Source organism: Mizuhopecten yessoensis, unplaced genomic scaffold (assembly GCF_002113885.1).
Source record: "Mizuhopecten yessoensis strain PY_sf001 unplaced genomic scaffold, ASM211388v2 scaffold3423, whole genome shotgun sequence".
Taxonomy (NCBI): domain Eukaryota; kingdom Metazoa; phylum Mollusca; class Bivalvia; order Pectinida; family Pectinidae; genus Mizuhopecten; species Mizuhopecten yessoensis.
The window spans coordinates 59,747-75,818 of record NW_018405037.1 but is presented as its reverse complement, the minus strand read 5'-3'; the positions used below and the strand labels follow the sequence as shown (position 1 = coordinate 75,818).

The 16,072-nt window shown below is 34.9% G+C and overlaps 1 protein-coding gene across 11 annotated transcripts in view; it reads left to right on the top strand.

The window, feature by feature from the left end:
• LOC110447449 (CUGBP Elav-like family member 2) overlaps positions 1-15,097 on the top strand; it is an 80,970-nt gene extending 65,873 nt beyond the window's left edge. For 9 of the 11 annotated variants that reach the window (XM_021493156.1, XM_021493151.1, XM_021493152.1 and 6 more), the window contains 5 exons: positions 1,555-1,638; positions 3,241-3,288; positions 4,646-4,789; positions 5,272-5,414; positions 8,736-15,097. In XM_021493156.1, coding sequence (XP_021348831.1) covers positions 1,555-1,638; positions 3,241-3,288; positions 4,646-4,789; positions 5,272-5,399 — 404 coding nt within the window. In that variant the 3' untranslated portion in view covers positions 5,400-5,414; positions 8,736-15,097. The remainder of the gene's footprint in view (positions 1-1,554; positions 1,639-3,240; positions 3,289-4,645; positions 4,790-5,271; positions 5,415-8,735) is intronic. The other 2 variants (XM_021493149.1, XM_021493150.1) reach the window with 1 other exon arrangement.
• The last annotated feature ends 975 nt before the right edge of the window (positions 15,098-16,072 follow it).

Here is a 16,072-nt window from a genome sequence, read left to right as displayed (position 1 = left end):
GTTTTGGAAAGGAGGCTGTACACTCCTGGTGGCTGGCCTTATGTACAGTTGTTTGTTTTTGCCACCCTGTTATCTGTTGGTTGTGTGGTACTTGCGTTTTCAACTAGTTTTGCATGGGGGTGCGGCTATAACTTGTGTGTTGAGCATCGAGTCCAGTTTGTACCATATCAAGTCTGCATGAGCAGTATATAGCTATGTGTTCTAGTAAATGTTTCTCTCCTACCTTCTCCAGTGTCCTCTGATTACTAAGTTTGTGTATGTATTGTACACGTTAAGCATTTATATTGGCTAACTTTGAAAACTTTCCTACTCTAGCTCACTAATGGTTAAATAAAAGGACACTTAGCATTGTGACTTGATATTGGTAGAAACGGGTTCATTGCCTTTAAGGTGTTTTACTTTGTTATCTAATCTAGAATTAAAATGGAATAGCAATCAACAGTAGCATTTGCACCTTTATATATCCATCACTTTCCAGTCCTATTGTTTATTATTTCATGACAGATTTGTTTCATTGATTCTTTTGAAATTCCTTTTGATCTTGAGAAATTTGATGTTGTGGAATTTCAATGATTCAGCATTTGATCATTATGGCTTTTGCATGTTTCAATGAAAGGTATTTGGCAAAATTAAAAACGAAACTTGTGAAATTTGTTATAAACGTGCAAATGAAATAATAAAACTTGTTGGTTGTAAATGTTCTTACTTAATACTAAACGACACACCGCAGTAATGTACCAAGATAACAAGGTGGTAGGCTGTGTGATATCCGTGTTACGTAGTCATGTATATATATACTGATGTGGCATATTGCTTCAATACCTTGTGTAGACTCCATGTCTTAACCTTAAACCTGAGCTGAGTTGCCCAATCGCTTCGACATGTTTAATTTTATACTTGTTTGAGAAATATAATCATTTAAATTGTCTTCTGCTTTATCATGTGGTGATGGTCAGTGGTTCAATGTTATTTCTTGAATGAAAATTACCTTGGTCAAAATCTGCCAAATTAATATGGTCAGTGCAGAATGGTTAAGGCCGTTACTAGTAACAGGTCTTCTTTGATGCCTTTACAATACATTAAGTTCCAAATGCAGCTTTCCTTTTCTCCAAAAATGATCAAGGTATTACACAAAAATGTTTAACCCTTTCACCACTGTAGACCATGATAGACTCATCAGATCAATGTATGGTAGAGTCTACTAAAGTTACATAGGGGTGAAAGGGTTAAGTTAAACAAGGCCAGAGAACATGATAGAGGGAAGATAAATAAAAGCTATTTCAAACTTAGTGAATAATGATATATAGTATAGAAAGTGTCATCATATTTATAATAAGAAATTTACAATATTAATAAAGATATCTATTATTAATGAAAATAGTAAGCTTTTAAGCAGGAAATAAATGAATCAATGTTATGGCATCTTCTTAGAGAAATTTAATCATTATAAGATTTGGTAAAGGATTAAGATAAAAGTAATTTAATATATTTGATAATATTACTGAAATCAGCCTGTGTAACTGGTTATCTAACCAGCTATGTGATTGCTTCCAGCATCTTTCCCGAATGCCTTCGGTAGCCAGACAGCACAGCAGCTGCAGCAGGTGGCTAACTCACCGGCAGGCAAACAAACTGAAGGTGAGTGATCTTTTATTTGTTACTGCCCTTTTGTTGTAATTATAACTCTTGATTAATGTCCATGGGATTACATAAAAGGTCATAATCCCTATCTACAGTCATAATGAACTAACTTTATCAGCCGAGATTGTCAGTAATGTAACAACTTGGTGGAGGCCGGTGGAAAAAGCATGAAATATATTAATTTGTTCAAAATGATTTTTCTTGAGTTTCACTGACAATAGTGCTGTCAAATGCCAACTAGATACAATACTGTATAATAATGATCAGATGCCTTCATTAGCTCACCTGGCACGAAGTGCCAAGTGATCTTATGCCGTGGCGCGTCGGCCGTCGTCCGTCGTCTGGCGTCAATATTTTACTTTAAACGACTTCTTCTTAATAACCCAAAGGCTTAGGGTATCGATATTTGGCCAGAAGCAAACTGGGATGAAGGTCTACAAAGTTTGTTAAAATAAATGACCTTCACCCATTTTCAAGGTCACAGGGGTCAAATATGATAAAAACTTTAAACATCTTCTTCTCGATAACCAAACTGCCCAGGGAGATGATATTTGGTCAGTAGCATGCTTGGGTGGAGAGCTACCAAGTTTGTTCAAATGAATGACCTTCAATTATATTCCAGGTAACAGTGGTCAATTGTCTTAAAACAACCTTTAAACAACTTCTTCTGAATAACCAAAATGCCAAGGGTGGTGATGTTTTGCCAGTAGCATGCTGGGGTAAAGGGCGATCAAGTTTGGTCAAATGCATGACTGTGACTTATGTTCAAGGTCACAGGGGTCAAATATGTTAAAAACTTTAAACATCTTCTTCTGAATAACCAAAATGCCAAGGGTGATGATGTTTTGCCAGTAGCATGCTGGGGTAAAGGGCGATCAAGTTTGTTCAAATGCATGACTGTGACTTATATTCAAGGTCACAGGGGTTAAATTTGTTTAAAATCTTTAAACAACCTCTTCTTAATAACCATGGGTCCCAGGATGTTGATACTTTGCAAGTTGCATCCTGAGATGAATGGCTATAAACTTTGTTCGACTTTCAATCACAGGGGTGAAATGTTTTAAAAAAAATAATGGTCTTTTGAATGAATTTTAATCATAAATACTGATATTTTGCCTGTAGCTTTATTTTAGATCCCTTTTAAGGTTACAAGTGTGAGATTTATACCAGGTGAGCGATGCAGGCCCATTGGGCCTCTTGTTTTGAAATCATGTTGATGTAGAAAATTGAAACAGATTGAATTGTCTCCATTTACGTATGAAGTTAATTGTGCATTTCAAAGAATCGCTTAAAAACCATTTTCACACTGTGCTTCTGAAGGATAGTGTTATATTGTAAAATTTAGAAATAGCTGCTATAAGGTAGTGTTATTTACTAATTAATACTGAGAAATAGTGAGAATCATGGGTTTAGATGTTTATAACAGAACTCTCATAATGAAGTTTACATATATGTATTTGTATATATATAAATGTGGATACTGGAGTGTGCTATGTTATGTTGGGCATTAATACCTTGTCATGTGTATTGTGTTGATGACTGTACTGTTGTAGATATTGTGTTGTTTGATTATCATTTGTACCATATTTCCTTGAATAGAAGCTGTCTCAAGAAAACTGAAGACCGGCCTCTATTCAAGGAATGAGGGTAAATACAAGTTACTACTAACTCGTTCTTATGTATAGCAGGCAGACTTTTATTTCTCCATGAAACTGACAAGAAAGCTTATCCGATTGGTCACAATGTATAGAAACTTTAACCAATTATTAAGCTACTTGAAACACTGCCTTTTAAAATATAACAAGACACTTCTGAAGTCTTAACACTTTACTAACATCTATGACAATGAAATTATTATGTAAAAAAATCATTCTGTATTCCATGACCAAGAATAAAAACTCATGAAGTCTTATTTAAGGCATGTTTTAACTTTTTTCCAAAAGGGAAGTTTTTTAGAGGCAAAATAAGAATATTGGAATAAATTGTTTTCACCTGATTTCTGTGTTTAAAACTATCTCTGTGAGAATGTCGAATGTAGTCCTGTAGTACAGAATGTGTCTCTTTAATAAAAAGTGCTTTATTCTGCTTTTCTCTTGCTGCTCTAGGTCCTGACGGCATGCATATCTATCATCTCTTCACATTCATCTTTGTATAATCTCATTTCTTCCTTCAATAGCATATTTCTGACGATGATTCACCACATTGCATGGCCTTTTACTTGTCTTAGGCAGATCCGGTGGGCCAGTGATGTGTTTCTATCATTCAGACACACCTCATTAATCATTATTAGAAAATTAGAAATAATTTCAAAATTAGATTGCCTATTTCTTTTATTTTTTACAAGTTTTTCATTTTGATTCAAACTTTTTTCTCCTTAATTTCAAAGCTTTTGTGCTTAAATCATATATAAAAATCTATTACTTTTATCCTATATGCTAATTAACTTTTCAAAACAACTGACAAGTATTGCATAGAATGTAACTGACAAATATTGCATAGAATGTAACTGACAAATATCGCATAGAATGTAACTGACAAGTATTGCATAGAATGTAATTGACAAGTATTGCATAGAATGTAACTGACAAATATTGCATAGAATGTAACTAACTGACAGATATTGCATAGAATGTAACTGACAAGTATTGGATAGAATGTAACTGACAAATATTGCATAGAATGTAACTGACAAATATTGGATAGATCCTAAAACACTTCACAAAATCATGATTTTTTTCCACAAATGTCTAAGTTCATACATTTATATTTAAATGAGACCTTCATTGTTAATATCTGGATTTCTTCCTAGAGCAAAAGGACAGGACACATTTCTCTACACAAACTTGTTCAAAGTTGTGTGAATCTGACTTTTGTATTCAACAGTGTATCTACATGAAGCACTGGGCCAGTCATGTTTTGTTCTGTGAAGTGTCCTGCCCTGTGTTAGTCCTAATAAAACTGTGATGTTATGCCCTACAACCTTGTGTCCTTGCTGTGTTCACAGGTCCAGAAGGTGCTAACTTGTTCATTTACCACCTACCTCAGGAATTCAGTGACCAAGACCTAATGCAGACCTTTCTGCCCTTCGGATCAGTGATTTCTGCTAAAGTCTTCATTGATAAGCAGACAAACCTCAGCAAGTGCTTTGGTGAGTCTTAGCAATACAGTGATACAGAGTGTTAAAGATGTACCATGGATCTGTGCTAATTCAGTCTTTATTAATCCACGAAAAAGGTTTCAACATGTACTTTTGTCTTTAGAAATATTTACAAAGTGATCTTATTGTGAGAGTCAAACTGGTCTTATTAATGTCTGAAACAATGTTTATAAAGTCATTATACCCGAATTCTGTTGCTGATTGTCAAATTTCATATTTCGTAAAGTTTTCTGTCAGGAACCAATAAGAACTAACACTGCTCCACTGTATGTCTTCAATTCTCTATATATTCCAGAAATGTTTCATTTGAAAGATTTTTATATACTCGGATCTACTCTTGAAAAGATTGTTTTTTGTGTCTTCAGTGTTATGTATTTTTCTGTAATGTTTTGCGTCGTATGTTTCGTGTCAAAGGTACAAACTGTCTGTGGTGTTCTTGTTCTATATGTGGGTTGCGTATCATGTGTTTACAGGATTTGTGAGTTACGACAACTCTGTCTCGGCCCATGCTGCCATTCAGGCCATGAATGGGTTCCAGATTGGAATGAAGAGGCTGAAGGTGCAGCTCAAACGACCAAAGAATGACAGCAAGCCGTACTGAACTTGTCCGACTGTTGTAAGTTTTCACCTTCTCTCTACATTCTAGACACTTCCGACACACTCTTAGCACTGCCCACTGGTCAAAAATCTAATTTTGAAAAAAATGTGGACAATGACAACAATAACAACGAAACAAAAAGATTTTTTGGGGTTGTTTGAAAAAAGTTGTTGAAGAAATCGAGAGAAAGAAGATCTAAGATTCGTAGACTGTAACAGTGGGCAATGTAAGAAATTTGACAGAAGTTTATACTCCTATCTCAATTACATGTCAAAGGTAGGTGATCGCATTATGATATACTATTACAAAGGCAATACGTCGGCAATGACTGCATTCAAAATTTACATAATCAAGAACCTTCAAATAACGGAGTTAATGGAACTTTCTCAGCAAAAATAGAATATTGTATGGATAGATTTTCATCTTGGTGTGGAAAATTAATGTTTGATCTAAAAGAAGTATTCTTAGGAATGGTGGGTCAACTGATAAGCCAAAAGTTCTTGAGAAAGGTAGGTTTCCTAGAGGTCCATATCTGAATCTACGATAGGAGACGAGGTAGGTAAAGGTAGGTTTTCTATATTTTTTGTGTCATGTGACCGGCCAATAGTCAGGGAGACCGGACCGCTCGACAGTGTTTGTTCTGGCTACAAGGGGAGGTGACTGGTGCAAGATGGCGGCTTTGCTGGAGGAGATGGTTTTAAGTTGTCTTATGACGTTTAATATTTGCCGAGGTTTAATACTGGTGTTTAAGAGGCTTTGGACTGTAGGTGTAGTGTGTATGTGGTGTAACCTGTGTCTTGTACCTGTGTGCATGCTCTCGTGTCACAAATACACTGGCTTAATGTGCACACCTATTCACTTAGCTACATGTGTACTGTAGATTGTATCAGAAATTTCTCCCATAACTACTTTGACAAAACTTGATAAATACTGGATTTTAAATTTTGAAGACATAATATTGATTGTGGAATTGCTTTTTGTTCATGACCTTTCTGAAATCCGAATAATAGTCCTACGCCATGTTAAATCACATTTTATTTTGTTTTGGCTGTCAGTTTGATCTGTTATAATAAATAATGTTTTTTGAAAGATAATTTTTGTCTCGGTTATGGGAGAAAATCATCCTGACTTGCGATAATTAGGAAGTCACTCTCTCATTATCATGTAAACAACTTCATGTTGGGCAGCAAGAAAAAGTTGATTACATGATTACAATTAAATACACATTTGGATAAAATTCGGGGTTCTCCAGAAATAAATGTATTGAGTGAAGGCGAAAGGGAGCCATTTTTTGTTGCCCACACCATCACCATTTGTTTGTCTGGGGCCCACTACACAAGAGAGCCCTCCACTTTCCCTCAGTATATTCTTATCTGGAATAACTCAAACTCCTCATTGCGGACTGCGTCTTCTATATCCCTCAGTGTTTTGTGTATTTGAACTCTCACTCTAGACATCTGTATGATGGGGAACAAATACACATTTTTTTCATTTCCATCTAGGATAAAACTGACTGAATTCTGAGCTATTCACAGAATATTTTGATCACATCTAAGGTGAGGAGCTGTTATTATGGAAAAAAATATTATTGCAAATGAACTGAACTTAATGGTAGCTGAGGATTTGAGGTACTTTCTTCCATACAGGACAGCTGTTTGTTCCCCTTCAATGTGTGCTTGTACTAACAACCTAATAGTAGCTGGGGTGGGGGTCAGAGGCCAAGATTGGGACTTAATGCCTGAAGTCCCCTACAAACAACATGTCACTATACATTTTGTGATGTTGAATACCCATGCTGTGTATTTCTCACTATTTGTTGTGCTAGTTTGTGTCACCATGACCCCCTGTTCTGTCATTTCATTTTCCTTCATTTTGTTTTGTGAGGCTCTGCTTGACCCTTTTCTGAACTATTTTTGAAGTTAATTCTCTACTGTTACAACCACTTGATGAAACTCCCCACTTGAACTATTGATATTGTAAATCTGAGTGTTATGCATGTCTCTTAAGGTGTTGTGTAGATCAATACTAAAGGATTTCACTGAAAGTTTTAATTTTGCTACTTACCTACAACAATAAAGTCAAGTAACTTCTATCTGGATGCAAGAAGCTGTTTTCAGAAAACAACAAAATAACAAGTTTGGGTATGGGCATGAAGCATGTGGGTCTAAAATGTCCTTGCCAAACTAACAAAATATCTTATGTGTTGAAAGCCATGTTCAATGCACCCTAGCTTTGCCCTGTCCAATGAAGATTAGATTCGTATGTTAATCACTGGTATCGACCCGATTTCTACTGTATTTCAAGTATATAATCATTGAACTGTTAACAACTTGCATGGGTTAGCTTCTTCAGAAATAAGCTTCTTGTTATTTAAGAGTGTCAAGAACATTTGTGGCATTTCATATTATGGTCAAGTTAGCATTCAGCTGTGAGTAAGTGGTCTCTAATATAGCCCTGTTTGAATAAAGCTATGGAGCTCGTTGGTGCCTGTTTTAATGGTAGCTACTGAAGGTCTTGGATCTCTTGACTCACTAACAGAATTTGTATGTTGGTGTTTTGTCAGCCATTATGTTGGCAGTCCTTGTTCTTGTAAAATTGATGTTGTCTGATCAAATTCTGTAGGTGAAGGGGAAAGTTGGAGGGACACACAGATTCATTGTACAGTAAGAGATAGGCATGCAAACAAACCATATTGGATGGTCTGAGGAACAAAGTTATGTAATCTGTTTACTGGAGTCATTGTTCAGTAGATTTAATGCCATTGATTTGGAAATGTGAATATTAGTACTATTTTAACATTGCAACTTGTTTGGTGTGAATCACTTGTTTCTATTTATCAGTTACCTTGTACCACCCTTTTGTCCCCATATTTTAACAGTAGGTCTGGCTGACCTTTGTCTTGGGTGACACTTTGTAGGGATAGAAGGTTGGGAAATACTAATAACACTCAGATTGAAATATACAATGCCAATATGTATCGAGGAAGATTCATTCTGGCCAAACTTTGGATGTCAAAAAGGATGAGTTATCCAATGTTTTATTCAGATCTGTTAGAGAGGCATATTGCCCTAGGTTTCAGTTTCCTGAAGAATTTTTTTATCATAAAATCCATTAAAAAACAACACATTTTTTAGATGATTAAGTACATTTGTTTTCCTCCAGTATATGACATCCAAAGTTTGGGCATCAAAGCAAAATTAATCAAATTATGCCAATTGATTTTGAGAAAAACTTTGGTCAAGCAAGCCTATGTAAAGTTTTACAAACCATGGTAGCTGTGCCATGTATGTAAGCCTGCAAGCGAGTTATAATTAATTTCCTTTGCTTCTTTCTACGTAGATGACAACGTGGCGTTGACGTGAAGTGGTGTGTCCCCGTGTCCACGTGCCGTACGTCCTTCATGTTTACATAACTCATCGCTAGCCTGTATGATTGACAAAAACTTTAATGTCGCATAAATACGTAAGTGTCCCTCAGCAAACCACAGTCCATCCAGCTCCGTCTGTCTATGTCCGTCACGCCGGGCAAGTGGGCCCATGGTCAACACCGACACACATATATATATACTGTACACTTACAACTGTCGTCGTTTGTTGTCCTGTTCAAAGTTGATTACATGTGCAGGCTCCTGTAACCAAGTCACTGGGTTGCCATATATAATATTGGAAAAATTATAATTGTATGACATTGTACTGTAAAAAAAATATTGTCATTTTTTTTTTTAATTGTAAAGTATTATACTGTCAATTTAGATACATGTATATGTCGGTGTAAATATATAGTACAGTTTTGCTTTTAGATATAATCACATTAAAGTGCATGTATCGTATTTGTTATCGTCTTCAGTGTAAACATGACGAGAAATACCAAAGAAATATTGATTTAATCACTATGTCGACCGTGGCATCCAAATGGTGCCTGATGTTAAATTAACAGGATGCTCTATATCAAAAGCTATAGGCATCAGGATTTAACTCACCATAGCTTTGCATGCAATACAACTCATTATCTGTGCCTTTTGGACGAAACTCTTACCTCCATCCCTCCCCATCAGAGAACAGTGGTAGACACTTGTCATTAGATGGTAAAAGTCATTGCAAGTCTGTAGGGGTGGTGAGGTACATACACTCAATTAACATGTAGAATATATTACAGTAATCTCTTAGCATTATATGCAAACTGTTGGACTGCCATTTGTATCATTTGAATGTTGCCATTTATGATAATATTGAAGTTTTTTTTTAAATATTTAAAAAAAAATAGGAATAAAACTGGAATTTTCTATATTTAAAAAAAATAAAAATTTGATGCAGTTAACAATTTTATTCAAAATCATGAACAGGTTTATTGTAGAAGATATCGGGTATCTCAAGATTATCATAAACATCAGATTTATTCTGATTTGATCTCAAACATGATCTGATACATGTCAAACCAAAAAATAGATTCAAGTTTATATCGCATACCTAGAGTAGACTTCAGTAGTGAAAAGTTATGACAAGTATTAAGTGTATAAGGCATCAACTATCAAGTAGTAATGATTTGTGCGTAGCAATTTATACATAATGTACTTAGATTTTTGTAATAAAAAGTAGCCATGGAATTTAGGTTCCTCCATTCAATATCCTGTGAATTTCTCATTATCACATCTAACATTTAAATCATTTTCAACTTTCCTGAAACAGTTGGGATGTTTTTAGGGGTAATTTTAATACCAAATTAGGCAGTAACAGCTGTACCCAGTGCTTGCCATACATGTGCAGTAGCTCTATCCCTGTTGAATATTACCCACCCATGTGTTTCATAGTTTTGCTTAATTAAACTGAGTATTAAAAAGGTTTGTTTTGTCATAGAAGTATATGTCTAATTGAACAGTTTTGTGGAGTTTTTTCATGTCATTGTCGATGGTATTTGTAAGTTTGCATCATTCAGATGGATATACATAATATTACGAAGTAAGTTATTTTTTTTGTGTGGGTATATTCAGTGAAAAGAATTGTCAAAGAAAAACAATAAAAAAACGTGTTTGACAGTATAGATATTGTATTTAATATGGCAAAAAGTCTTGTCGGAGAATTTATGTTTATATAATTGCTTGTGATGGTTGTGGTAATGAGAGATGTAAGGAAATGTTAATCTGATGACGCGATTCTCTGCGTCTAGTTATGGCAGCCCAGTGGTTTGGTTCCATGGCTGTTTATCAAATATCTTGAACTAGTGCTTGTAAGCTTACTATATTGTAATGTGTAGTGCCAGGTGTTTGTTAAAAACGTTTCTCCATAAGTATGTTTTTTTGTGGTCATTGTTTGCAGTGTTATAAACAAAAATATTGTAAAGAACTATTTCCTCTTCATCTGTGTTGGAAGAGAGAGAGAGAAAAACATATATATATTGTTATGGTTTTGTTAAACGGTGTGAGAAGAATCAAAATGTGGTTATTTCTTTTCTTGTATAACCCGATTTCAATATTTTTTCTTCATTTTTTGTTTGGCAAGTATTGCACTTTGGTGAATGTTGATGTTTTGGTACACGGTTTTGTGTCTTGATATTTCAAATTATATATCATATATCATGTGAATGGTGAATAATGTTTTGATGTGAGTTTGATATTCAAACTAAAATCTGAATCTATAAATACTACTACTAAGTTGAGCTGTTTCTGGCTGGCAATCTCACTGACATTACTGTGTAGCATCGGGCACAGCACAAGATCCATGTGTGTTGTTTTCATTGTCTGTCTAGAGAAACCATAGCCTGCCATGTTTTGCCCAATGTTTTAAAGCATTTACCTTGATATTATTGACTGTTCATTTTAATTCCTCATTTAATAACTGCCTCTTAAAAAAACAACACCTTCACTTAAAAAAGTGGAATAAATATGTAGGTAATAATAGATAATACGAATCTAAAATTATTAAAGGGGAGATAACTGTTGGAAACAGAAAGCATTCCTTATAGAAGTGGAGCTATTTTCTGACCTGCTTTGGTACATCCTCAAGCTAGCTAGTGTCTTTGTTAAGCTATGTATACCTTCACAAGTTACTCCTCAGTTCAAGAGCAGTTCTGTCAGTCCTAATGGTTGGTTTGTTTGTGATAAATGCTTTAGACATTGAACCATTTACATGTTTCGTGTATAACTGTGTGTTCTAAGCACAGCTGTGATCGGAAATGACAATCGAATGTTTTTGTGTTATGTTCACTGCTGAACGTGATTCCTGTCGACCTGCCACTTGGTTTTCATCGTATTATTTATTACCTGTTCAAGGGATTCAATTTCTGATTTTCTCAGCAAGCATACTATCATAAATTTAGATATACATTTAGTACCGAGCTCTGAGTCTATTGAAAGGGAGAGAGGTAGAGAGAGGGAAAATGAACATTGTTATGTTTTAGCTTCATATCCATTCAGTATATACTCACACAGTGTAAAATCAAATCATTTGAAACTTAGCAATATTTAAGCTAATTAAAGATTGTAAATCAAAATGGCTACGAATCAAAATGGCAGGTTGCTGGATGTTTGTTTCTATCAGACATAAGTGCCTTATTCAGTACCATTTTCACACTGTTATTGATGTACTAACAGCCTGTAGACCTCGGATCACATTCATATTGAAAGGACCAAGCAGAATATAGCTAATCGTTTGTAACTAATATATATTATGGTAAAATTGTTGAGGAGAAAAATTTGTAACCTTGTATTTAAAACAATGATATCACGAGAAAAAAATGTAAATGTAGGCTGATAAATATTTTTTAAGCTCCAACATTCAGATGTTAAGTTTAAGATGAAGTTTTTTTTAAAAACTTGATTGACCGTTTGTAAATTTTCTGTGTTTGTCCGTGTTTGTTCATAGATAAACAAAACATTCTGTGATAACCAAGTCTTGACACAATAGAGAATTATCTTTGTCCAACAGGAGAATCCTTTGACTAGACATGTAGGTGTTTTGGGGATTTCTGTGGCTATATTTACGTAGAGGAGTCTCCTTAAAGATATATTTAGAAGCAAGGGGGAATCCCTGTTGTCTGTATATAGTGTTAGGGGATTCCTTTATGCTATATATAGGTATGCCAGTGAGATTGACTGCCAGTGATGCTGAAGGTACTCAGGAATACGTGTACAAAACTTGTGTTTGTCGGTGAAACTGTCCATGTATTCAGTAGTTACAATACTGTCGCAGACAGGAGTTAGTTCATATCTATCAGATAAGTGTTTAGTGTCCTCTAATAATTGATGGAGTCCGTTTTAATTACTTAAAAAGGTGATGTTGAGGAAATGTGAACGTCCGTATACTTAAAGGAAGCGTTTGTTCTCTTGGGAAAATACCAGTTTTTACCAGTTGTTTGTTTCTTACTTAAGGTGTGGTAAAGCAATATGTTTTTACTCTTCCACTGGGATCGGACCGCTTTCGGACTTGACGTCCATCGCAAACTGTCCGTCGCGGATCCGTCCTGTGGAAGGGTGATATAGAACACAGATAATTTTAACTTTTCAACCAGCAGTTCATATGGGGCTGTTTCATGTCATAGATCATTGGGAAAGACATCTTCCCTGCGGCCATTCAATACAACAAAAATAGACTTAAACTATCTTCTTTTTATATGATAGCATAATATTCCATAGTTCAATTTTGATAGTCACAGCCACATATGAAATTGTCATAGGTGAACAAAATTATTTCTGTTTAATACGTGTTCTGGTAGATAGGAATTTTTAAACACTGCATTAGGGCTACATCATAGGTCCAAATGCAACTGTACATGCAATCTGAATGTTTTATTTTGTTTCCAGATATTTTATATGAAAAATATTGACTTGTAAAAGGTATTGGAAAGATGTGTAGTATTTTATCCCTGTAATTGAGCGTTACATGTGCTTTGTGGTATGTTTAGAATCTATACCCTACCTTGTTACATGTTCCTGGTATTTTAAATAATTCTATTTGTAAAACCACACCTTGGTAGAAATTGTAAGCAAATTACTCAACAGAGCTGTACTTAAGGTAGATGTCCTTGAAATTTGTCATCAAAAATTGATCTCATAAATCAAAATATCTGATTCACCAGATGCTTTTTGTATAATAGTTATTATGAAAATTGAAAAAAAGGAATGAGAAGAAACCTGTCTACCCAATGAGAACTTGATCATTGTAGGATCTTTTTATTAGAATAGCAAAACTCAAGGACATTTACCATGTTTCTGGGATGTGGTGATGTTTTTGTGAAGAAATGTTTGTTAGATAATTATTTTGTTTAATAGCTTACCATGCTGAATATTTGGTGTGGCAAAGTTAGTTTAGTTTGCTCAGAAGATGTAAGGGAACTCTGTACCAGTGACCTAATTTTAAACTTTTTTTTTTTGTTATTTAAAAATTTCGATAGGATAAAAAGTTGATAGGGTATTGTCTCACTTGTTTATATTTTTACCTGCTTATATTAAATCATGTGTATGTCAAATTGTCCATCTCATGCATATGAGTTAATAGTAATAATGATTATATCTAATGGAATAGAAAACTCCACATGTACATGACAGTGTGAAAATAGACATATCATTTTCTGCCTTGATTTAAAACTGTGATCAGGAGACTTCTCGTAAACATTCTATTGGTATATGACTAATTTATCCTCAAAATAGCTGGCTTTTAAGTAAACCAAAGCAACTCTTCCCTTGTTACTCCCTGGATGTCCTGTCCGCAGCATCTGTACAAAACCACTCCAAAATAATATTGATTCTTTCATTCTGAAAGATATGTCGCTGGATTGAATTAGGATGAAGAGAAAAATGTCACTGTTGTCATTTCTTCTGGATCTTAGCAGGATTATAGCTGTTTAATCTACATTCAATCTCTATTGGATTTTCTCTTCAACATAAACGTTTTACTCCAGTTTTGAGCTATGATAGTATATAATATATCTCTCTCACTGTTACCATTTAGGAAATTTATTCACGATATAAAAATATCACAAAATCAAAAGTACGTTCAACTTAAATGCTAGCATATTGTGACAAGTTCAAAGAGCCATACAGTATTTTGTAGTAGATGATTAACATTTTAGTGATTCTGTCGTAGAATAGTGTTTCACGTCACAGTATACATTATATAATGAATATCTAGTCAGTGATATCTGTCTTAAATAAATATACCATACTTAAACTCTCCATATAACAAATATAATAGCACATTAATTAATGGAAAAAAACCCAAACTATTTGGTGTTTTTTTTCAGTCATATGTATAACACTTTTTAAAATAGTTAAAAATCTCTGTAGCCTTCAGACGAACACTGAATATCTTGCCTGGTAGCCATATTTGGTCTGTGCTAATCTGAAGTCGTTGCTACCAGAGTGTAAACTAGGCATTTTATCATAGCTCTGACAAAGGCTGCTTATAATGGGCTAAAATTGAGTAATTGTAAAAAAATTCACATGTCTATATTACTATTATTACAAATAAAAAGCATTTATTTCATATAAACCAGACTTAGTAGAAAAAGATCATGGAAGATCATGGAAGATCATTGTATGTTTTTATTTGGTTTTCCTCTTGTCGACCTTAGCGAAGGGCGGGCAGGAAATGACCGCGTTACTTTCTGAGTAAGAAAGCAGTAAGCCACCTTTGTTAAATATTAGTTATGAATTGTGTTGTGGTTTGGCTGTGTACAGAATCGTATGCCATTAAACAGTTTCAAATAAATGTATGTCGTTGGTGTTGTTTTTGTCTCAAGGCCACGAAGTAGTGGAAGCGAGACCAAGTTGTTGCTTTTCTGGCGACAAGACATGATGTTTTTGCATTTAAGTTAGTTTCACTGAAAGTACAAGTGCTAGATCAACCAACCTTGGACCATAGATGCATCTCGTGTAGTACATCTCAACCCATGCATCAAATGCTGGATGCGGCCTACCTTTCATGGTCCATTGGATTTGTCAGCATCTCCATCAACATTAAATATTTGCGTTCAAGTTACTTTCTCTGATACGTGTATTAATGGTCAAAGCGGGCCACAGGTGAGACATCAATCTGAATGGCTTGTTTTTACTGTGAAGTAATTATAATTATTACCCAATAGTCTATATAAATTATAATTAGTCTTTTTTGACTGTTTCTGGCTTTTTGTCCAATTTCGGCTGTAGGGGTGAAACAGTCAAAACTGTTTTCCCGGTCAGAGCGAACTGTTACCCGGCGCGAATTCGATGCATAGAAATCCCCCTTCAAGAGCCCCCTTCAAGCGTTTCGGTGACCGCCACTCGGTGTTGAAGCAATGGCAACATTGCATGCAGCATTGATACTAATATTTATTTGGTAATAGCGGCCTCGGGCAAACAGTTCCCCAGGGCTTCCCCCTACCTCGGGATGATAGATTTGACTGTTCCCCAAATAGCCATGAAACAATTGTATACTTGACCATTGTTGTAGGACCTAACATCAACTTAGCACAATTTTGTTACTTTAATTCCCAATTGACCTTTGGAAATACATATTGATGAATTGAATCTCTTCTTAAACTTTATCCATATTAGCATATTTTGAATAGTATACACGGGACAACTTGGCAGGAGTAGGAAGATAGGATATTCTGTTTGATATTCATGAAGTAATTTGGGAAGATTTTGGAACATAAATGTAGTAGAATCTTGTATGGGTGTGGTCCGTAAACGGAGATATCTGGGG